Source organism: Pongo pygmaeus, chromosome 23 (genome assembly GCF_028885625.2).
Source record: "Pongo pygmaeus isolate AG05252 chromosome 23, NHGRI_mPonPyg2-v2.0_pri, whole genome shotgun sequence".
NCBI classification, from domain to species: Eukaryota; Metazoa; Chordata; class Mammalia; order Primates; family Hominidae; genus Pongo; species Pongo pygmaeus.
Window position 1 is genome coordinate 34,614,284 of NC_085931.1, and position 22,580 is coordinate 34,636,863.

General features: G+C 55.4%; 1 protein-coding gene across 4 annotated transcripts; it reads left to right on the forward strand.

The window, feature by feature from the left end:
• Positions 1-5,990: 5,990 nt before the first annotated feature.
• On the forward strand, positions 5,991-20,860 carry LOC129022952 (glutathione hydrolase light chain 2-like). 4 transcript variants are annotated; one of them, XM_054469327.2, is made up of 9 exons: positions 5,991-6,158; positions 15,018-15,175; positions 17,197-17,346; positions 17,873-18,009; positions 19,270-19,457; positions 19,690-19,817; positions 19,919-20,031; positions 20,113-20,226; positions 20,531-20,857. In XM_054469327.2, the coding sequence occupies exons 1-9, from the start codon at positions 5,998-6,000 to the stop codon at positions 20,675-20,677; spliced, it is 1,296 nt and encodes a 431-aa protein (XP_054325302.2). In that variant the 5' UTR covers positions 5,991-5,997; the 3' UTR covers positions 20,678-20,857. The 4 variants fall into 4 exon arrangements, with proteins under 4 accessions (XP_054325302.2, XP_054325301.2, XP_054325303.2 ...); XM_054469326.2 differs by having other exon boundaries at positions 19,919-20,226; positions 20,531-20,860; XM_054469328.2 differs by lacking the exons at positions 5,991-6,158; positions 15,018-15,175 and adding an exon at positions 15,832-15,930 and having other exon boundaries at positions 19,919-20,226.
• The last annotated feature ends 1,720 nt before the right edge of the window (positions 20,861-22,580 follow it).

A 22,580-nucleotide genomic window follows, 5' to 3' on the forward strand; every position in this document is an offset into this window, starting at 1 on the left:
ACATACTTTATCATCACTTAAAGTCAGTAGCTCAAAGGAAACTTTAAAAGCTGCAGATAGGCCAGGCACAGTGGCTCACGCCTGTAATCCCAGCCCTTTGGGAGGTCAGGGCAGGTGGATCACTTGAGGTCAGGAGTTGGAGACCAGCCTGGCCAACATGGTGAAACCCCATCTCTACTAAATACACAAAATTAGCTGGGTGTGGTGGCAGGAGCCTGTAATCCCAGCTACTCGAGAGGCTGAGGCAGGAGAATTGCTTGAACCCGGGAGGCAGAAGTTGCAGTGAGCCGAGATCACGCCTCTGTACTCCAGCCTGGGCAACAGAGTGAGACTGTCTCAAAAAAAAAAAAAAAAAAAAAAGATAAAATAAATAAAGGCTACAAATAAATAGTCAGATGAAGAGATACATAAGGTGAGGACTGGAAGACTCCCAAGTATGGAAGTTTCTGTCCTGGTGGAGTTGGACACATGGATGAGTTGGGTTTCTTTGTTGTTGCCCAGGCTGGAGTACAGTGGCACTATCTCAGCTCACTGCGGTCTCTGCCTCCCGTGCTCAAGTGATCCTCCCCCATCAGTGTCCCAAGTAGCTGGGACCACAGGCATGTGCCACCATGCCCAGCTAATTTTTTTATTTTTATAGAGACGGGGTCTCTCTATGTTGCCCAGGCTGGTTGTGAATTCCTGGGCTCAAGCCATCCACCCACCTCACCCTCCTGAAATGCTGGAATTATGGGCACAAGCCGCTGTGCCTGGCTCTTGTTCCCCTTCCTGTCACCCTCCACATGAAGCTCCCCAAATCCTGTTCTCTTGGGCCTTTAAAAAAAAATTAATTAAAAAATTAAAGACAGGGTCTCACTATGTTGCCCAGGCTAGTCTTGAACTCCTAGTCTCAAGTTGTTGCCAGGCTGGTCTTGAACTCCTGGTCTCAAGTGATCCACCCACCTCATCCTCCCATGGTGCTAGGATTACAAGATTAGAGATGCCAGCTGTCAGGTGGCTAGGTAGATTCAGTGTAAAGTCCTAGAAGATGCATTTTAGTAAAAACAGCTAGCCACCTGACAGCTGGCATCCATCCATTCAGTGAAGATTGTTGTGCACTGTGGATACTGTGGAGGAGGCAGCAGTCGCAGCCGGCCTGCAGAGTGAGGTGCAGTGCCAGAGGGCTTCAGGAGGAGGTGGCATTGTGATTGGTGTCTGAAGAGTGTCTCCATGATAATGGAGTCGGTGCAAAGTCCCAAAGACCGGGAAGGAGCAAAGGGAAAGGATGGTTCATATCCAGCTGCCCCACTCCAAAAAAAAAAAAAAAGAAGAAAGAACGGGCACCAGCAAGGTAGGATGAGGGGGTCTTTGGCGTGTTTTTTTTTCCCAGTAGGGAAGTGGAGTGTTTTTTTTCCAGTGGGGGAGGGGTATGCTCAGATGTGCATGCTGAGTGCCCAGGCTGCAGTGGAGAAACAGCAGGGGGGCTGGGACCTGTGATTGGAAGTCTCGGGGTGAGAGGGGTGGCCCGTGGGGACTGGGGATCAGGTGAGGCTGGGAGTGAGGTATAGTGGCGGGAGCAGCTGGATAGGACCAGTGAGGATGCAGGGGCAGCTGCCCCGGGCTAGACTCTGGCTGCCCTGGCAGTAGGAGGTCTGGGGAGGCAGCTGCTTAGCTCAGGCTTGGGCACGTCCACCTGGCGTGTCTGAAACGTTAGCCAGCAGGGTGCAGACTTGTCAGTGAGAGCATTCCTGATCCCAGCATCCAAGAAGCGAGGGAGGTCGGGAAGGTGCTGCTATGAGGCAGGGGGAGGTCCCCAAAAGTCCAGGTGAGAGCATGGTGTGCGTGGAAAGTGCTGCGCAGTTTTGGCATCAGTGAAGTCACAGGGGGCTGTGTATGAACAGGTGGGCTTGGGCGTGTCACCAGGGAGGCCTTGAGACAGGAGCGGGTTGGCTCTCCTGGAGACCAGGTTGTGGGATGGTGTCGGGACTGGGGCATGGACAGTCTACCTCCACCCCCAACCCCTCCTTGGAGCTTTCAGACACTGCAGATAATTACCAGGTGATGTGATAAATACTACCTGTGGAGGGTGCCTTGGGCAGGGAGGACAGGGTGGCCAGGAGGGGCGCCCTTTGGGCCCCTGCTCTTAGCTGCTCATCAGGAAAGGGGAGAAGCTCCTACAGGCCCGGTGTTGGAACCTGGCCAGATCCTGTGAGACCTTGAAAGTAGCAGGTGCTTCCTACCGTCTGTGCGTAGCCATCTCAGGGAATCTACCCAGCAACTGTTCTAGTTATCCCTGCTCTTCAGGCAGGAGACTGAGGCCAGGAAGGGAAAGGCTGCTGTGATACCCACATTATCAGTGGCTGGGCTTGAGTTTGAACCCAGGGACTCTAGGGCCCATGCCTCTGCCATCCTGCCTCTGAGTTTGGGAGTTGGACTTGGTCCATCAAGTGCCAGGCCAGCCCTGCTGCTGGGTGCTCCCAGGCATTCACAAGCTGACAATTCTGAAGGGCCCACGCACTTGGCCATGCTGCAGCCTGTGTCCTCACATCACAGGTGGGTGCTGGAATAACAGATGCTGCAAATGGCACTGGGGGTGTTGGCCAGGCTCTGGGGGCACAGGAGCTCTGCCCATGCCCACAGTTGACCTGTGCTGACCTCCCTCCATCACAGCTGAGTGGCACCAGTCCTTTCATTGAGCCAAAGTCGTCCTCCCATCCCTTCAGTGTGGTTTTTGTGGCTCAGAGAGGCTGTGACCAGGTACAGGATCTGGGGTGGCCCCTGCTTCTCTGCTCTGTGGCCTTTGACAGTGGGCAGGATCTGAGGCCAGGCCCACCTGCAGCAGGTGTTACAAAGAGGCAAATTGGGGCTTAATGTGGGGAAGAACTTGCCAGCCAAACACAGTCCTGCTCTCTTTGGAGGTAGTGAGCTCCCCATTGGGGAAGGTATCTAAGCCGAACTTTCTGGAATGCTGGAAGATCAGAGAGCAAACACTTGAGATTCCATGATCCTAATATTGACTCCAATCCTATGATGCTTGGATTTGAAGTCAGTTCTATTTAGCCAGTTTACCAAGTGTCTCCTTGGTGCAGGACAGCAGGGGACACAAAATGTCCAGGATAATATTGGGTTTCTGGCTCCCAGGGGTCCCTGAGATGTTGTTCCAGTGGTTCTGGAGTATGGGCCAGGCACGGCTTGCATCTGGACCCGTCTACATTGATCACTCATTGTGAGCCTCATCACTGTAGTTCGGGATGTCACGCCCCCATGCGCCCCCCCACCCCACCCCGCCATGGCCCTCACCATGGCCCACTCAGGGCACGAGGCTTTCCGGGTGATTCCTGGTACTCAGTGTGGTCAGCTTCCTGGACCTGTCAGTGGGGTGGGGCTGCAATGAGACGCCAGTTGTAGGAAGTGGTTTGCACAGCCTTCCTGGTGTCATGGGTCACTGTCCTGCCGAGTGGCTTTGGGCAGGTCCCTTCCCCTCTCAGGCTGCAGGTTCCTATGCCAGGAGCTCCCTTCTTGCCCCACCAGGGCCTTGTTTTCCCAGATACAGAGGTGGGGCAGATCCCAGCCCGTAGAAACAGACAGGGCTTTGGAGGCCACAGCGGGCCCATTTCTCAGAGGAGCAGTGTGGCTGGATGCTGAGCCAGGCACTGGACTGGCCCCTTGAGCCTCCTGTCAGGCTGAGGCCCCCAAGGCAGTGTGGGCTGCTGGTGCCAGCACACAGGAGTGATAAGGAGATGAAAGTCACTAGGATGGTGGGGTGGCACCCCCACCGGGCTGTGTTTGCAGCTGCCCCTGGCTGGAGGCCAGCTTGGCCCTGGAATGCTCCTCAAGGAACAAGGACACAAGAGAGCCAGCTCAGCCAGCCTCCACCTAGCACCCCAATCAGCACTCCCTTCTTCCCGTGACCCCTGCCCTCTGCCTGGCTCCTGAAACCGGCCAGGGAGCTAATGGACACCCACCAGGGTCTTAATAGTGAGCCAGGGTTAATGGGTTACTGGGCCCGGTGACACATTCACCAGCCTCCCAGGGCTCTCAAAGTCCAGACTGGCCTGGCCTTGAAGGTCTTAGCTCGGCCACCTCCTTTTCCAGCCTTGACACCTTGGGGCTCAGGAAGGGCCTAGGATGGTCAAGAGGTCCCCTGCAGCCCTCACTTCCTGGAAAAGGCTCCATTTCCTGGCCTTCAGGGTGAGGTGGTTCCTTCCGCCTGGCAGGTCCTCCCCAAATCCAATCCCAGCTTGGGCTGGATTCTCAAGGCCCCTATTCTGGTGTCTGCCCCTCCCCTAGGGCTCTTCCCCCTGGGGTGACCATACTGTCTCCTGCCCGGCCAGGTCAGGGCTCCTTGAGAGAAGAATCTGGAGGGGGCAGGATTTGATGGGAGAATGAATGAAGGAATGAAAGAAGGAATGTAAGCGTGCACCTTGCTAAGAGTGACAATTCTGGCAGGCTGCAGACCATGTGTGGACCTCGATCTGAGGGCTGAGAGGCTTGGGCCTGCCAGCCCTGTGGGGGCACCCACCGCATCTCATTGAATGGGGCAGAGCAGGTGAGGGCGTGATGGACGGATGGGCCTCATCCCCCTGCTCCCACTGTCTGGGGTCCTCTGTCAGCCTGTCTGCTCAGACCCCTGAAATTGGGGGTTGAGGAAGGACCCTCCTGGATCATGTGACTCCCTTCAGTCGAGGTGACCAGGGTCCTTGGAGTGACATCTCCTAGAGCCCCACCTGTACCCCTGCAAGCTGGGGAGAGGGCCTGTTAGGAGAGGCATCCCCTGCCCTGGGGTTGTAGAGGTGATCTAGGCTCCTCAGACTTTGTGGGACCTCAGATGCTTACATCTCCAGCCCCTCCTGGCGTGGGCATCTGGCTGCACCCCAGCTCTGTGGCCCCATCTCCCAGGGAACCTTTGGTCTAATCTGCCTTCCACTGAAACCCGGCCTCATTCAGCTCACCAAGGGGATGAGACTCATGTGGGCGCATCCTGCAGAGGGATCCCACAGGTGGGCAAAGCCCTGGATTCTTTATCTGACTGGGTCTGGGCTGGGGGCCTGTTTCTTGGCTGATGAGTGGGTTTGAGTGAGGTATGCGGGTGGGTGAAGGAGGGCTGGGGGGAGTCCTCTGACTTATGCCAAGAAGCTCTTGAGAGAGCTGTGGCTTCTTGGAATTAAGAGGGAAGAGTGCAGCATGGTGAAACTGAGGCCTGGGAGGATCTGGCAGCCCTGAGTGGAGGTGGGGGGTCAGCTCTGGAGCAGAGCCAGAGCTGTGATGGGGTTGGGGGACACCGTGTCCTTGGGCCATGCTTGCCCCGCTCCTGAGCTCTGTTTGTGGCTGTAGATTGGGGTGGGGCAGGGCCGGTCGTGCAAGGGGTCATTGCCAAACTCCAGGGGGCGCCTGGCACCTTTCAGCTATATATATAGGGATAAATATAGTTCTTTCGACAGGTCTCCAGCAGGTAGTGGTTATTAAATCTTACTGAAGGGGTGTTTTTTCTAATTCTCAAGTCTGTGCCGCAAGGTTGGACAGTGTGGGAGATGGACTCCAACTCCACATCTGGGTAGTAAGCATCCAGTCCAGGAGTGTAGACAGTCCTGGGGAAGCCGCCAGAGATCTGTGCGTTCTCATATCCAGGGATAGTGACTCCATGCTGGGGGCTGGCAGGGTCAGGGGTGGGTGGGTCCTGGGCTTACCTGCAGGTCTGCAGACCTCCTGGGGCCAGCTGACCTCAGTAAATCCGTTTTGTCTAAGCTTCAGTTTCCTGCCTGTGAATGGGGTTGGGGCTGTGCTCCGGTTTCACCCTTGTGGCTCTGGGGTTGTGGTGACAAAGCCATCAAGCTGGGTTGAAGGATTAACCAGGAAACTTCAGACTGGCTGCCATGTCTACCTCTTCCTCATACTCCTCTCTCTGCTGCATCCTGGGAAGCTGCTCTGCTCAGCCTAGATTAGGCAGGCTCAGTTGTGTGTGTGTGTGTCTGAGGCTGGGCCTGACCCTGCTCCTTACCCTGTAGGTGCAACAGAGCCATGAAGAAGTTAATGGTGCTGAGTCTGCTGGCCGTGGTCCTGGCACTGGACATTGTCGGCCTCTGTCTCTCGCTGCCCTTGGCCTCCAAGGAACCTGACAACCATGTGTACGCCAGGGCTGCCGTGGCTGCGGATGCCAAGCACTGCTCGGAGATTGGAAGGTGAGCAGGGCAGGGAATGGGGTTATGGGCCCTGGAAACTGGGTGAGTGGACCTGGACAATACCGCCGCCCCTGAGACTCAGTTTCTCCACATGTAAGCTTTGCTTGGACTCTCTCAGTAGCCTCCGGGAAGGGGACAGTGACCCTGAGAGCAGGGTGTGGGGCTCCTAGAACCCAACAGGGCTCCTCTTCTCAGTTCTAAGAGTCTCTGTCTCTTTGGATAAACTCCACTGTTTTGTTGTTTGGTTGTTATTTTTACTTATTTCTATTTATTTATTGAGACGGAGTCTCACTTTGTCACCAGGCTGGAGTGCAGTGGTGCAGTCTCAGTTAACTGCAACCTCTGCCTCCCGAATTCAAGCAATTCTCATGCCTAAGTCTCCCAAGTAGCTGGGATTACAGGCATGCACCACCATGCCCAGCTAATTTTTGTGTTTTGTTTTGTTTTTTTTCTTTTTCCTGAGATGGAGTCTCACCCTGTCACCCAGGCTGGAGTGCAGTGGTGCAATCTCAGCTCACTGTAACCTCCACTTCCCAGGTTCAAGTGATTCTCCTGCCTCAGCCTCTCAAGTAGCTGGGACTACAGGCATGTGCCACCATACCTGGCTAACTTTTGTATTTTTAGTAGAGATGGGGTTTCACTATGTTGGCCAGTCTGGTCTTGAACCTCTGACCTCATGGTTCACCTGCCTCTGCCTCCCAAAGTGCTGGGATTACAGGCATGAGCCACCGCTTCCAGCCTAATTTTTGTGTTTTTAGTAGAGATGGGGTTTCACCACATTGGCCAAGCTGGTCTTGAACTCCTGACCTCAGGTAATCCACCTGCTTTGGCCTCCCAAAGTGTTGGGATCACAGGTGTGAGCCACCGTGCCCAGATTATTTCTTTTTTTAAAGGTCAAGTCTTATTCTGTCACTCAGGCTGGAGAGTAGGGGAGCAATCATAGCCCACTGCAGCCTCGAACTCTTGGGTTTAAGTGATCCTCCTGCCTCAGCATCCTAAAGTACTGGGAATACAGGTGTGAGCCATGGTACCTGGCCTCTACTATTTTATTCTATTTTAGACTCCTATCTCATGTTACATACAAAGATCAGTTCCCTCCTAAAGACTTAAACAGAACAAATGTTATGTTTTTGATTTTCTGAGACAGGGTCTTGTTCTGTCACCCAGGCTGGAGTGCAGTGACATGATCATAGCTCACTGCAGCCTTGAACTCTTGGGCTTAAGCAATCCTCCCACCTCAGCCTCCTGAGTAGCTAGGACTACAGGCGTGCATCACATCTGACTAATTAAAAAAGACTGTTTTTGAGAGATGAAGTCTCACTCTATTGCCCAGGCTGGTCTTGAACTCCTGGCCTCAAGTGATCCTCTATCTTGACCTCCCAAAGTGCTGAGATTACAGGTGTAAGCCATTATCCCCAGCCAGAAAGAAAAATGTTATTAATAAAATATAGCAATTTCCCTTTTTGTCCCAATTATAAAAGTCATGTACATTTGTTTGCTTGAAAAAGAGGAAACTGGCCAGGCAAGGTGGCTCACACCTGTAATCCCAGCACTTTGGGAGGCCGAGGTGGGTGGATCACCCGAGGTCAGGAGTTCAAGACCAGCCTAGCCAACATGGTGAAACTCCATCTCTATTAAAAATACAAAAAATTAGCCAGGCGTGGTGGAATGCGCCTGTAATCCCAGCTACTCAGGAGGCTGAGGCAGGAGAATCACTTGAACCCAGGAGGTGGAGGTTGCACTGAGCTAAGATCACACCACTGCACTCCAGCCTAGGTGACTGAGCGAAACTCTGTCTCAGAAGAAAAGGAAAAAAAAAGAAAAAGAAAAAGAGGAAACTGTAATCCCAGCAGTTTGGGAGGTTGAGGTGATAGGATTGCTTGAGCCTATGAGTTTGAGATCAGCCTGGGCAATATAGGGAGACCCTGTCTCTACAAAAAAGACAAAAAATTGCCAGGCAGTGGTGATTCTTACATGTAGCCCCAGCTACTCAGGAGGCTGAAGTGGGAGGATTGCTTGAGCCCAGGAGGTCAAGGCTGCATTGAGCCATGACCATGCCACTGCACTTCATCCTAGGTAACAAAGTGAGACTCTGTCTCATAAAACAAAGGCCAGATGCAGTGGCTCATGCCTGTAATACCAGCACTTTGGGAGGCCAAGGTGGGTGGATTACTTGAGCCCAGGAGTTCTTGAGCAGCCTGGGCAACATGGCGAAACCCCATCTCTACAAAACAGAAAAAATTAGCCAGGCATGGTGGCATGTGCCCATAGTCCCAGCTACCTGGGAGGCTGAGATGGGAGGGTCAATTGAGCCCAGGAGATTGAGGCTGCAGTGATCTGAGATCACATCACTGCACTCCAGCCTGAGCAACAAAGAGAAACTCTGTCTCAAGAAAAAAAAAAAAAAGAGGCTGAGGGGGGCGGATCATGAGGTCAAGAGATCGAGACCATCCTGGCCAACAAGGTGAAGCCCCATCTCTACTAAAAAATATGAAAATTAGCTAGCTGTGGTGGTGTGCGCCTGTAGTCCCAGCTACTCAGAAGGCTGAGGCAGGAGAATCACTTGAACCTGGGAGGAGGAGGTTGCAGTGAGCCAAGATTGTGCCACTGCACTCCAGCCTGGCAACAGAGTGAGACTCCATCTCAAAAAAAAAAAAGGAAAAAAAAAAAAAAAAGAAGAAAGAAAGAAAAGAAAAGAAAGAGAGAGAGAGAAAAAAAAACCCAAAACTTGAATGGACTTCTCTTTCATCCTCCTTTGGACCAGTGGGCAGCAGGGTGTGTATGCGGGGCCAGGATGGAAGCCTGCAGATTCTTGTGCCTTTATGTGCCACATGGCAGGGACGCACTGCGGGACGGTGGCTCTGCAGTGGATGCAGCCATTGCAACCCTGTTGTGTGTGGGGCTCATGAATGCCCACAGCATGGGCATTGGGGGCGGCCTGTTCTTCACTATCTACAACAGCACCACGCGTGAGTGCCTCGGGAGAGGCGAGGGAGAGGGGCAGGGGGTGTGGGTTGGACCAAGGCACAGCTGGGTGGCCCCCAGGCTCACGTGGCATAAAGGGTTTGGGTGGGCGGGCCTGCCTACCTGCTCCTCCTTCTAGGAAAAGCTGAGGTCATCAACGCCCGCGAGGTGGCCCCCAGGCTGGCCTTTGCCAGCATGTTCAACAGCTCGGAGCAGTCCCAAGATGGTAAGCAGTCCTGCAGGCTTGGGGTGTGGGTGCAGAGCTGGCTGAGCCACCGGGAAGGGGCCTTGCCCACAGGAGCCTGCTCCTGTCAGGGTTCAGGGGCAGTTCTAGCACTCCCCCATCCCTTCCTGGCCCCACAGCACCCTCCCACAATGAGTGGTCAGGACCATCATCACCAGGGTAAAGGGCCGGGAGCTTCTGCTGTTTCTGCTAAGGCCTCTGGGGCCACCCTCTGCAGCACATGGAGAAAATAATTATTATGCTAGCAGCCCTCATGGACCAGGGCTCACTGGGGCCCACGCTCTGCTCTGTGCTTTTCATCCATGAGCCCCTCACACCCCTCCCTGCTCCTTTGGGGTAGGGGATGCTGTGTGGATTCCCATTTTACAGGTGGGGATGCTGAGGCTCAGACAGGTCATGCGAATCAGCTGGCGTCACACAGCTGGGAGGTGGTGAAGCTAAAATTGAACCCAGGCTGTCTATATCCTGCCTTTTCAACAGGCATCCCATTCACTCATTTGTTCATTTGTGGGGATGGCGCTCTAGAATGTGAGGTGGAGTCTCTCTTTTCAAATCTGGTCTTAAGTGGAGAGGAGGCCCCCAGATTCCCCAGGTACCTGAGGGGAAGCCACTGTCCATCCAGGGGCACTGCTCAAAGGAGGCACAATAGATTGTAGGATAAAAGTTGGAGGATGGGAGGGTCTCAACAGCTCACGCCTATAATCCTAGCACTTTGGAAATCCAAGTCAGGAGGATCGCATGAGCCCAGGAATTTGAGACCAGCCTGGGCAACATAGCAAGACTCCGTCTCTACAAAAAATGGGGAACAAAAATTAGCCAAGCATGGTGGTGTGTGCCTGTGGTCCCAGCTACTCGGGAGGCTGAGGTGGGAGGATCACTTGAGCCCAGGAGGTTGAGGCTACAGTGAGCCATGATTGTACCACTGCACTCTAGCTTGGGCAACAAAGAGAGACCCTGTCGAAAAAAAAAAAAAAAAAAAGGCTGGGCGCGGTGGCTCATGCCTGTAATCCCAGCACTTTGGGAGGCTGAGGCGGGTGGATCACCTATCTCAGGAGTTGAAGACCAGGCTGGCCAACATGGTGAAACCCTGTCTCTACTAAAAATACAAAAGTTAGCCAGGCGTGGTGGCGTGTGCCTGTAATACCAGCTACTGAGGAGGCTAAGGCAGGAGAATCACTTGAACCCGGAAGGTGGAGGTTGCAGTGAGCCAAGATCACACCACTGCACTCCAGCCTGGGCAACAAGCGTGAAACTCCGTCTCAAAAAAAAAAAAAAAAAGTTGGAGTATGGAAGGGCAGGGCACACTCACCATAGCGAGTCTTAGACCTCAGGTGGGGGTCCTGGGTGGTGCCCTTTGGAGTCTTCTGCAACATACTCAATCTTTGATTTTTTTTTTTTTTAGATGGAGTCTCGCTCTTGTTTCCCAGGCTGGAGTGCAATGGTGCAATCTCCTCTCGCTGCAACCTCTGCCTCCTAGGTTCAAGCGATTCTCCTGCCTCAACCTCCCAAGTAGCTGGGATTACAGGTGCCCACCAACATGCCTGGCTAAGTTTTTGTATTTTTAATAGAGATGGGGTTTCGCTATGTTGCCCAGGCTGGTCTCGAACTCCTGACCTTGTGATCTGCCTGCCTCGGCCTCCCAAAGTGCTGGGATTATGGGCATGAGCCACCGCGCCCAATGAATCTTTGATTTTATTTTTTAATACTCATTGAGAAACTCAGCATCTTTAGACATGAAGTTGCTCAGGGTAAGAGAATGCGGGAATCACAGGCTTGGCACTTTGTGGACGCTTAGAATCATTTAACTAGAATGTATTGAGCATCTCTTAAAGAATCAGGTGTTGTTCCTGAAGCTGGGGTGAAAAACAAAGACGGCAGATGAAATCTGTGACATTCCAGGTGGGAGGAGAAACTAGGCAGGTGCAGGTGTGTTACGGGCTGTGGAAAAACAGACCTGGAGGGCCTCAAAATCTAGGACTCTATGGAGGGTGACCTAGTTAGGGAAGGGGACATCTGAGCAAAGACCCAGAGGCAGAGGTGGGGTCAGGGGAGCATTGTGGTGTCTGGGGGAAGACCAAGTGATCCAGGTGTGATGGCAGGGACAGAGACCTGTGGGGAGCTGGGGAGGCTGCAGCAAGTGACCCGAGGGGAACGGCCCAGGTTGTGTGGGGTCTCTTAGGTTATGGTGAACCTCTGCTTCTTGTCTGAGGGAAGTGGGGGCTCGTGGAGTGTGTGAGTGGAGGGGGATGGATCTGGCCTATGGACCCCTTGGGTTGCTGTGTAAGGGGCAGGGAGCATGTGGGGACCTGTCCGGAGGTCACCGCAATAATTCTTGGAGAGGGTGGTGGGAAGTGGCTGACGCTGGACAGACACACTTGGAAGTGGAGCCTGTGGATTTGAGGACGGGTTGGGTGTGATGCTTGTGTAGGGCATCCCCGAGGACCCCTGATCTTTTGTCTGTACCTGGAAGGATGGGATGACCCTAATGGAGACAGGCAGGGTTCTCAGGAAGCAGGTTGAGCTGACACGCAGGAGCTTGTTTTTGGGCACGTTGAAGTTTGAGATGCTTCCTTCGAGCAGGCAGGTAGATACTCAGGTCTGGCGATCAGAGGAGCAGTCCAGGCCAGCAGGTCAATTTGGGAGTTGTCAGTGCATAAATGGAGGCTGAAGCTCAGATGTCCGGCAGACCACCAGGAGAGAGAGCAAAGACAGAGGGGAGAGTAGGAGCTAGGATGGCAGGCGGGGGAGACTCGCATGGAGCCAGATGCTGGGATGCAGGGGCGGCTCTCAGGGAGAGTGATGAGCCCAGTAAAGCTGAGAGGGGGCACTGGGTCTGGCAGTGTGGGGGTTGCCGGAGAGCTTGGCAAGTGTGGTGGCATGAGAGCCTGATTGGCCTGAGGTCAGGAGAAGATTTTTTTCTGATATTGATACATGATATTTTCTATATTTATGGGTACATGTGAGTGCTTGTTACATGCATAGAGTATATAATGATCAAGGCAGGGTATTTGGGGTCTCCGTCACCTTGAATATTTTTCATTTCTGGATGTTAGCATCACAGTCCTCTCTTCCAGTTACTTTGAAATATACAAAATACTGTTGCTAAGCATTGTCACTCTGGTCTGCTATCAAACATTAGAACTTCTCCTGTCTTGGCTGGGCCCACAGTGGCTCATGCCTGTCATCCCAGCACTTTGAGAGGCTGAGGTGGGTGGATCACCTGATGTCAGGAGGTAGAAACCAGCCTGGCCAACATGGCGAAACCTCGTCTCTACTAAAAATACAAAAATTAGCCTGGCATGCTGGCATGTGCCTGTAATCCCAGCTACTTGGGAGGCTGAGGCAGCAGAAACACTTGAACCAGGGAGGCGGAGGTTGCAGTAAGCTGAGATCGCACCACAGCACTCACTCCAGTCAGGGAGACAGAGCAAGACTCAGTCTAACTGCAGGGTGAAAGGAATCATGTGCTGGGTGTCAGACCTTCCGGGATGTATGTGCCGCTTCTAGGAATTGAAACCACCAGCTCTTGGAAACTTGTGCCAGGCTTCAGGGTGGGAGAGGCAGTTCTAGAGCCGCAGCTGCCAAGCCTGGGAGTAGCCAGATGGCCCCATCATCTCTGGCAAGAGCAGGAGAGTACCCGGGGGCAGAGGCCGTAGTTGTACCTTTCTGGGCAAAGGGTCAGTGTCTGTAGTGTTCCTATGGGCAGTGGGGCTCAGTGGGGGAAGCAGGCCCAGGGGTCTGTTTCCAATGACCTCCTCGAAAGTCAGAACTGGAAGGCAAAACCCCTTATAGGTTAGGTGCACCCGTAATCCCAGCATGTTGGGGGGCTGAGGTGGGAGGATCACATGAGGCCAGGAGTTTGAGACCAGCCTTGGCAACATAGCGAGACCCCTGTCTCTACAAAAAAAGTTAAAAAAAATTAGGCTGAGCATGGTGGCTGACACCTGTAATCCCAGAACATTGGAAGGCCAAGGAGGGAAGATCATCTGATGTTAGGAGTTCGAGACCAGCCTGACCAACCTGGTGAAACCCTGTCTATACTAAAAATATAAAAATTAGCAAGGCATGGTGGTGCATGCCTGTAATCCCAGCTACTCGGGAGGCTGAGTCAGGAGAATCATTTCAACTCGGGAGGTGGAGGTTGGAGTGAGCCAAGATCAAGCCAATTGCACTCTAGCCTGGGCAACAAGAGTGAAATTCCATCTAAAAAAAGGAAAGAAAAGAAAAGAAAAAAAATAGACAGTGTGGTGGGGTATGTCTGTAGTCTCAGCTACTTCAGAGGCTGAGGTGGGAGGATCGCTTGAGCCTGGGAAGCCAAGGCTGCAGTGAGCCGTGATTGCACCACTGCACTCCAGCTGGGGCAACAGAGTGAGACCCTGTCTCAAAACAGACATCCCTTATAGTTGGATGGAGAAACTGAGGCTGGGAGAGGGGACAGGACGGAGGTTAAGGCTCAGTCTTGCCTCTCTGGGGCAGTAGAAAAGAGGAAGGGAGCCCTTTCTTGGGGCTGGCTGGGTCTTGAGGGTGGCCTGTGCTTGACCTGGGTCAGGGTGGGACCTGCTCTTGCTTTGGCACATTCTGGTGGAGCCCATGAGTCTTACAGGATAAGGCCTTGTGGTCAGTGAGATGGGAGGGGGTCTGGCCTGGCACAGGATTTTAGACATGCAGGCACCTGCACAGACAGACACCTCATCCTGGGACAGCAAAACCCAGCCGCATGCCACTGCTTCCCCTCCTGTGCCCTCCTCAGACATCCCTGGTCCATGTACACTCCTACCTGTCGAACCCAAATATGGCCTTAAACATCCCCTTCTGTTGGGCATGGTGGTTCACGCCTGTAATTTCAGCTACTCAGGCTGATGTGAGAGGATTACTTGAGTCCAGTAGTTCGAGACCAGGCTGGGCAAGATGGCAAGACCCCATCTCAAAAAAGAAAAAAATATATCTTTCCTCCTAAGCCTCTGCCCCATCTGTAAAGCAAGTCAAGGACTGTGCCTGGGATGCTGCCTGCGAGAGATCCCAATATCCCCCACTCAGGGTCACTAACTGTGGCTCCCTCTCTCCAAGGGGGGCTGTCGGTGGCGGTGCCTGGGGAGATCCGAGGCTTTGAGCTGGCACACCAGCGGCATGGGCGGCTGCCCTGGGCTCGCCTCTTCCAGCCCAGCATCCAGCTGGCCCGCCAGGGCTTCCCCGTGAGTAAGAGCTTGGCGGCAGCCCTGGAAAACAAGCGGACTGTCATCGAGCAGCAGCCTGTCTTGTGGTATGTCTGTGGGTGCGGCCCCTGACACAGGCAGTGCAGGCACATCCCAAGGACCTTGCAGGCTATAGCAGCAGTGGAGCGGCCCTCTGCCTTCAGGACCCTGCGCTGATAATGGGATGAGGAGATACAGACCCTCCCCACCACGTGTGGAGACACATTTTGAGCCTGGGGTCCCAGTGGCCACTGTGGCTGGCCATGTGTCCTGAGTGGCAAGGGACACTAGGAGGCTCCCAGAAGGGACACTGGGAGGATGAGTGCTGAGTGACAGGGTCACCCACCTGTGACAAGCGCTGCCCCTGTTCTGCTCTGTTCTCCTGTGTGGACAGGTGTGGGGGGTGGTCTAGCTGAGTCCACCCCACCTGCTGCCTCACATGAGCCCCCTCTGCCCCAGTGAGGTGTTCTGCTGGGATGGAAAGGTGCTTCGGGAGGGGGAGAGACTGACCCTGCCGCAGCTGGCTGACACCTACGAGACACTGGCCATCGAGGGTGCCCAGGCCTTCTACAACGGCAGCCTCACGGCCCAGATTGTGAAGGACATCCAGGCGGCCGGTGAGTGGGTAACCTCAGGGGCCTGGGTGAGGAACTCTGCAGTGGAAACCCTGAGCTGTGGCCCAGAGCCATGGGGTCCTCCTGTCCTGCCTGAGCCTGCAGGAAGTTCCTGGTGGAGGAGGGTCAGTGACTGGCCATGTGGGTCCACAGCTCCTGCTTATGTCAAAACCGAGAGAGGCCATGCAGTCCAGGAGAGCAAGTCCCTGGTGGGGTAAATGCAGGTGCAGGCAAGAGCCAGGGCTAGGGAAGCACTAGAATACAGCCTGAAGATCCAGGAGGACTTCTTGGAGGAGGTGGCGGCTGGGCTGCAGATAACTTTGTTAGGCAGAGAGAGGAAGGGATTCCTAGCAGAGGAACAGCTGGGCTACGGCCCAGGTAGAGGGAGGGGCTTTGATTCACCCAGAGGGTTACAAGGGATGAGGGTCGTCTTGAGAGAGGCATGGGGAAGGGGATTTGTGGGGCAGGGGCCTGGAGCTTGGCTGTGGCTTTCTTCAGGTAATTTTTGTCACTGTTCCATGGAGGAGGGTGATCAGCGTGTTGACCTTTACCACTGAGGCTGGAAACTGGCATGCCAATACCCTGTCTGTCTGGAGCTGACTCTGGGAGAATTAACAGCCTCCCTCCCTCTATCCATTCATCATGAGGAGAAGAGGCCAAGTGGCAGGGACACCGGCAGGAATTCTCCACTTAGAAAAGGCCCTCTGAGCCAGGCACGGTGGCTCACGTCTGTAATCCCAGCACTTTGGGAGGCCGAGGTGGGTGGATCACCTGAGGTCAGGAGTTCAAGACCAGCCTGGCCAACATGGTGAAACCCTATCTCTACTAAAAATACAAAATTAGCTGGGCATGGTGGGTTGTGCCTGTAATCCCAGCTACTTGGGAGGCTACGGCAGGAGAATCGCTAGAACCCGGGAGGCTGAGGTTGCAGTGAGGTTGCACCACTGCACTCCACAGAGCGAGACTCCATATCAAAAAAAAAAAAAAAAGGCCGGGCACAGTGGCTCACGCCTGTAATCCCAGCACTTTGGGAGAACAAGGCGGGCAGATCACAAGGTCAGGAGATCAACACTATCCTGGTTAACACGGTGAAACCCCGTCTCTACTAAAAATACAAAAAAATTAGCTGGGCGTGGTGGTGGGTGCCTGTAGTCCCAGCTACTCAGGAGGCTGAGGCAGGAGAATGACATGAACCCAGGAGGCAGAGTTGCAGTGAGCCGAGATCGCGCCACTGCACGCTCCAGCCTGGGTGACAGAGCGAGACTCCATCTAAAAAAAAAAAAAAAAAAAAGAAGGCCCTCTGAGGCCAAGCTTGGTATCTCACGCCTGTAATCCCAATACTTTGGGAGGCTGAGGTAGAAGTTGAGGCCAAGAGTCCAAGACAAGTGTGGGCAACATAGCCAGTCTACAAAAAAATATTGAGACTCTACATAAATATATTGGGGGTGGAGGTGGGGAACCAGAAGACATAAAAAATTCAAAGCATACTGAAAAGAAATATAGCAAGACCCTACAAAAAAATTAAAATTTGCTGGGTGTGGTGGTGCCGCCTTTCGTCTCAGCTACTGGGGAGGATCTGCTGGAGGATCACTTGAGCCCAGGAGTTCAAGGCTGTGATTAAGCCACTGCACTCCAGCTTGGGTGACAGAGCAAGATCCTATCTCTAAAAAGAAAAAAGAAAACACTCTCTGGCCACAAATGAGAGAAGGCAGACAGGAAGCCAGTAAGCCAAGCGGGCAGAGGGCAGGTGGCCCCGGCCTGGCTGTGGGGTGGTGAGCAGTGTCAGGAAAACAGGAGTTCAGGAGGGGGTGAGATTCCCAAGGAGGTGAGGTTGCCTGTGGCCCCCTCCCAGGGCACAGTCCCACCCCTCCAGTAGTGCACTCTGTCCTCGCTGGTAGGTACAGGCTTTTCCCCACCACCGTGGTGCAGCCGTGCCTGCCCCCAACACCACTGCTGCAGCTCCATCCTCCACGCGATGGTGCAGCCCCATCCCAGCGCCCATTCGAGCTGCTGTCCCATTGCAGGGGGCATTGTGACAGCTGAGGACCTGAACAACTACTGTGCTGAGCTGATCGAGCACCCACTGAACATCAGCCTGGGAGACGCGGTGCTGTACATGCCCAGTGCTCCGCTCAGTGGGCCCGTGCTGGCCCTCATCCTCAACATCCTCAAAGGTGAGTGGTCGCACCACAGCCGTGTGGTAGGACCCATGACACTGCCTCTCTCTCCCCACGCCCCACCCCTGCTGCATCTCTGCATGCCCCCCATGCCACATCTTTCCATCACTGAGCTCCGGAGGAAGTGTCCCTGCGTCACAGCTCACCATGTCCTGAAGGAGGCAGTGCAGAGCGACAGGGCTGAAGCGGGCAATGCTCAAGGGTTGGAGGAGGAACAGGAGTCATCAGGAGGGAGAGAGGTGCAGGAGCTCAGGGCTGCAGGGCCTGGTCCAGAGGGCAACCCTGGTCCAGTAGGTGGCCCTGCCACTTGGTCATTGCATGGCCAGAGCTGATGCGTGATGCGAGGTCCAGGCTTAGGAGCCCTCACCTTACTTCACTCTCACCACAGCCTTCTGAAGCAGCTGCTGCTATTAGTTATTAAATGCTCCTTGAGGTGGGCAAAGTGGCTCAGGCAGGTGTTAACCCTCTGAGCCCCTCAGAGCCTCTGGGGCTCAGCAACATGCACCTGGCTCTGATCAACCAGGGTACAACTTCTCCCGGGAGAGCGTGGAGACCCCCGAGCAGAAGGGCCTGACGTACCACCGCATCGTAGAGGCTTTCCGGTTTGCTTACGCCAAGAGGACCCTGCTTGGGGACCCCAAGTTTGTGGATGTGACTGAGGTAAGGGGCAAGAGCTGGCCCACTGTGGGTGTGGGGCCTGCTGTAGAGGTACCAGGTGGGCTCCCCAGGGCAGCTGCAACCTCACATATGCTTTATGTATCCATTGCTGCCACAAACTTTGATTGCAGGCCTACTGTGTGCTCAGATGGACTGGTGGGTGACCCCCAGTCTTGGCTTCTGCCCCACAGAACTGACAGTGTGGGGAATTAGTGACCACCCTCCTACCTCAGGTCCTTTGCACATGCTGTGGTTCTCGAGTGCTCAGTGCTGAGATGAGGAATGCATGGGGGCATTGCAGCCCTTAGGCATGGTGAGATGGATGGGTGAAAGGTAGAGAGCCAGGTGTACAGAGACCTCGGCCACCCACTCCCTGTCACTCCAAACTAACGCTTCCCAGATGCCACCCTCAGCCCTGCACTGCCTGACCCACTCACTCAGTAGGTGCCCCAGCTCCATGCTGGGTCCCTGTGAGACCCTGTCATATCTCTTCCCACTAAGGATCCTCACATCCCTCCTCACCTACTCGGGTCCTTGGCATTCCTGGGCGGATCTGCAGACCCCCCAACACTGACCAGTGACCTCCCAGGAGGAGCCTCAGCTGCCCGGGTGGTGTCTTCTCTTTCCCCGTGAGCATTCTGCACCTCTGACTCCCTCTGCAGCCAGTGACCTGGTGTCTTGTCTCTCTGAGGGGACAGGGCCACTACAGCATGTCCCTCTGCCCTCCCTTTTGGCTAAGGCCAGCTCTTCCATCCACTCGCTGCCTCTGACCATTAGGCAGCATTCCAGGCTCTTTTCACATGTTGCCTCCTCTAAGAAGCCCTCCCTGACCACTCTGCCCATACCTCATGCCTCTTGATTCCCCTTACCTGGCTTGTGGTTTCAGCGCTTTCCCTGTGTGTGTTTGTTTTTCTTGGCATGAGGGCAGGACCTAAGTGTCTGTTCCCTGTTGATTCCCCAGTGCCAGGCATGCAGTGCAAACTCTAGAAATATTTTTTGCATGAAGGAATGAGTGATTGAATGTGGCAAGGGTCTGGAGGCTGAGGACCAGGCAGACATTCAGAGTTGCTGGAACGCGACAGAGACAGGGAGTCAGACTGGTCATGCAAGGTCCTGGGCCTGCCCTTGGGTCCTGGGGAGCCACGGAAGGTCGTGGGTGCCAGAGGGTTGTAGTCAGAGCCACAGTCAGGGGCCTTCTGAGACCTGTGCCCCCTCCCCACCCTCCCTCCCCACCTCCTCAGGCCAGCTCTGGGGTCTCGGCAGGTGGTCCGCAACATGACCTCCGAGTTCTTCGCTGCCCAGCTCCGGGCCCAGATCTCTGACGACACCACTCACCCGATCTCCTACTACAAGCCCGAGTTCTACACGCCGGATGATGGGGGCACTGCTCACCTGTCTGTCGTCGCAGAGGATGGCAGTGTTGTGTCTGCCACCAGCACCATCAACCTCTAGTAGGGGCTGCTGGGCCACCTGGGTGGGGCAGGGCCAGGGGCGGGTGGCCCAGGGACTGCCCACTTATCCAGTAAGGTGGCTCCATCACCTCTTTTCCTGGTGGGAAACTGAGGCCCGACCTTGGTAGCTTGTCCTGAGCCTCTCAGTGAGTATGTTTGAGCCTCAGTGGGTGGATAGGGACCAGGCTGGGCCAGGCGAGGTTGGGCGCTGTCTGACCTGGCTGGGCGGTAGCTTTGGCTCCAAGGTCCGCTCCCCGGTCAGCGGGATCCTGTTCAATGATGAAATGGATGACTTCAGCTCTCCCAACATCACCAACCAGTTTGGGGTGCCCCCCTCACCTGCCAATTTCATCCAGCCAGGTATGGGGTGGAGGTCCGGGGGTTGGGGACTGGGGTGGAGAGGGGCAGGTGTCCTGGGCAGACAGATGACGGGCATCCCTGTCTTCTCCCGTCGGTGGCAGGGAAGCAGCCATTCTCATCTATGTGCCCGACGATCATGGTGGGCCAGGACGGCCAGGTCCGGATGGTGGTGGGAGCTTCTGGGGGCACGCAGATCACCACGGCCACTGCACTGGTATGTGTCACCCCTTTTCTCCCCGGCCCTGCCCACCCTGCACAGCCCCCAGGCCATGCTGATCACACTCCCATGCCCCAGGCCATCATCTACAACCTCTGGTTCGGCTATGACGTGAAGCGGGCCGTGGAGGAGCCCCGGCTGCACAACCAGCTTCTGCCCAACGTCACGACAGTGGAGAGAAACATTGACCAGGTGGGCCGGGGGTTGGAGAAACTGAGTTACGCTGTGGGGCCCCAGGGCATCCTGGGCTGGAGGCCTGGATCATCACAGAGTGGACAATGGTTGGTGTCCTTTCTCTAGTGCCTGGGCCATCTGGAGCCCCTGTACCGTGAGGGCCAAACCCCCTGCTCCAGTGAGACCCAGCAGGCCCCAACCGGCTCTTCCTGATGACCTGGCCCGAAATGGCACCAGCTGGGCTGAGGCCTGTGACCACACAGGTGTGGTTCAGGTGGCACCTGGAGCCCTGCTCAGGCTTCCCCTCTCCTCCCACCCCCAGGCAGTAACTGCAGCCCTGGAGACCCGGCACCACCACACCCAGATCGCGTCCACCTTCATCGCTGTGGTGCAAGCCATCGTCCGCACGGCTGGTGGCTGGGCAGCTGCCTCGGACTCCAGGAAAGGCGGGGAACCTGCTGGCTACTGATTGCTCCAGGCGGACAAGGCTGACAAGCAATCCAGGGTCAAGATACTCACCAGGACCAGGAAGAGGACTTTGGGGAATGGGCTTCCCCTGTGAGCAGCAGAGCAGCACAATAAATGAGGCCACTGTGCCAGGCTCCAGGTGGCCTACCTGGCCTGGCTCCCTACTCTCTGGGCCTCAGTGTATTGTGTGTGAAATGGAGCCATCTGGCTGGGGAGGAACAGAGAGGTGGGATTCGGAGATCTTCACGCTGTGGTCACTGGAACTAGCCTCAGCATCTTCAGCATGGGGAGAGCCAGGCACGTGGCTGGGAGCCAGGGGAAGGTCCATGCCAAGTCCTGCCCCTTCCCACCCTGATCCCTCAGACTTGGGGCCAGGCCCTCCCTTCCCTGGGCTGGGCAGCAACACCACCTAGGACCAGCCACCAGAGGGTGCAGTGACCCTGGTCCTTTCTTAGGCAGCAAGCTGATGCCGGGAACCCGGGTGCCTTCTCAGACCCGTAGGCGTCCAGCTCACCCTGCCGAGGACACAGGAGGTGAAGCTGAGGTCTGAGGAGAGGGGATTGGGCAAGAGGCTGGAAGAAAACATCTTGGTCAGAGCCAAGCCCCTGGGGGGTTTCCAAGTTTAAGCCCGGAGTGAAACCCAAGCTTGTGATCCTCTCCAGAGGGAGGCCTGGTTCTCAGGGAACAGCAAACTGGAAGAGGTCCCCAGATCCCAGGGATCAGGGCTTGGACCAGCCGGGGACGCAGCCCAGAGGGAGTGGGTCTGGAAGGGAACAACTAGACACAGCAGCCTTCACCATCGGCAGCCCCTGCAGGCCTCCCTCGGGGCCTGCTCCCTCCTCTGTGCACAGTTCCAACACCTGGGGCAGGATTCTGGGAAGGGCTGGTGGAGGTGGGCTGGTTGGGGGCGGTGATCACTGCCCAGCACCTGGATATCACCAGGGGCACTGGGGCCAGGGCCCAGGTGAGGCCAGGTGGGGACTATCCTTCAGGAACCCCGAAAACCTGGTGATACCAAAGGGCCCACAGACAAACAGGGTTTTGTGCCTGCAGAGTAGAGTACCACTGGGTCTGAGCCCTGAAGGGCTGTGTCTCTGGGGCTCCCAGTTGAGGTGGGCTCAACTGGTGTACGAGTCACTCCTCAATCCTTATTTTATTTATTTAATTAAAAAAATTATTTAAACCAATAGAGATGGGGTCTCACTATGTTGACCAGGCTTGTCTTAACTCCTGACTTCAAGCAGTCCCCCCATCTCAGTCTCCCAAAGTGCTAGGATTACAGGGGTGAGCCACTGCACCCGGCCTCAATCCTTATTTTGGCCTGAGAGGAAAGGCTGTGGCCCCATTTGCAGGGGAGAAGACTGAGGCTGGAGGGGCAGGCCTTGCTCTGGGTTGCACAGCAGCAAGAGAAGTGGGAGCTGGCCACGAGCCTTCCTCGACCCAACATGCTGGTGGGGTACACCCTGGTTCTCCAGGTCCCATGGGGCTCAGCCCAGGACTACCTCGGGGGGTGGGGGACTTAAATCCTCTCCTTCATTCTCATCGCCTCTTCCCCCATCATTTCCTGAGGAAGGACATTCAGGGACCTTCCTGGCTGTGCCTCGGATCAGGACCAGAAAGACACCCATTCATTTCCCTGGGCCTTTGCTCGGGCGGTCCCTGCACCCTGGCCTCTGCCTGACCAGGATGGTGGGGAGAGGAGGGGGGATGTCCCCCACGCTGCTGTCTCCACTGTTCCTGCTGCCCAGGCCTCTGGGCTTCCAGGACTGCAGCGGGCGGGTGGGTGGGCTGGCCTGAGCCCAGGAATAAACTTCAGCTCCTGGTTGAGCAATGTCACTGAGGCTTGGGAGTCGGGTGGGGGCGGGAGGAGGCGTCCACAGGCCCCCCACCGCGAGAGGCAGCCG

Excerpts from the sequence above, each read along its gene's own strand:
- LOC129022952 (XM_054469326.2), top strand. The coding sequence starts at position 5,998 with ATGAAGAAGTTAATGGTGCTGAGTCTGCTGGCCGTGGTCCTGGCACTG. Across the intron at positions 17,347-17,872 it reads CATCCTCAACATCCTCAAAG|GGTACAACTTCTCCCGGGAG; the intron begins GTGAGTGGTCGC and ends CTGATCAACCAG. Across the intron at positions 19,458-19,689 it reads ACCAGCACCATCAACCTCTA|CTTTGGCTCCAAGGTCCGCT; the intron begins GTAGGGGCTGCT and ends GCTGGGCGGTAG.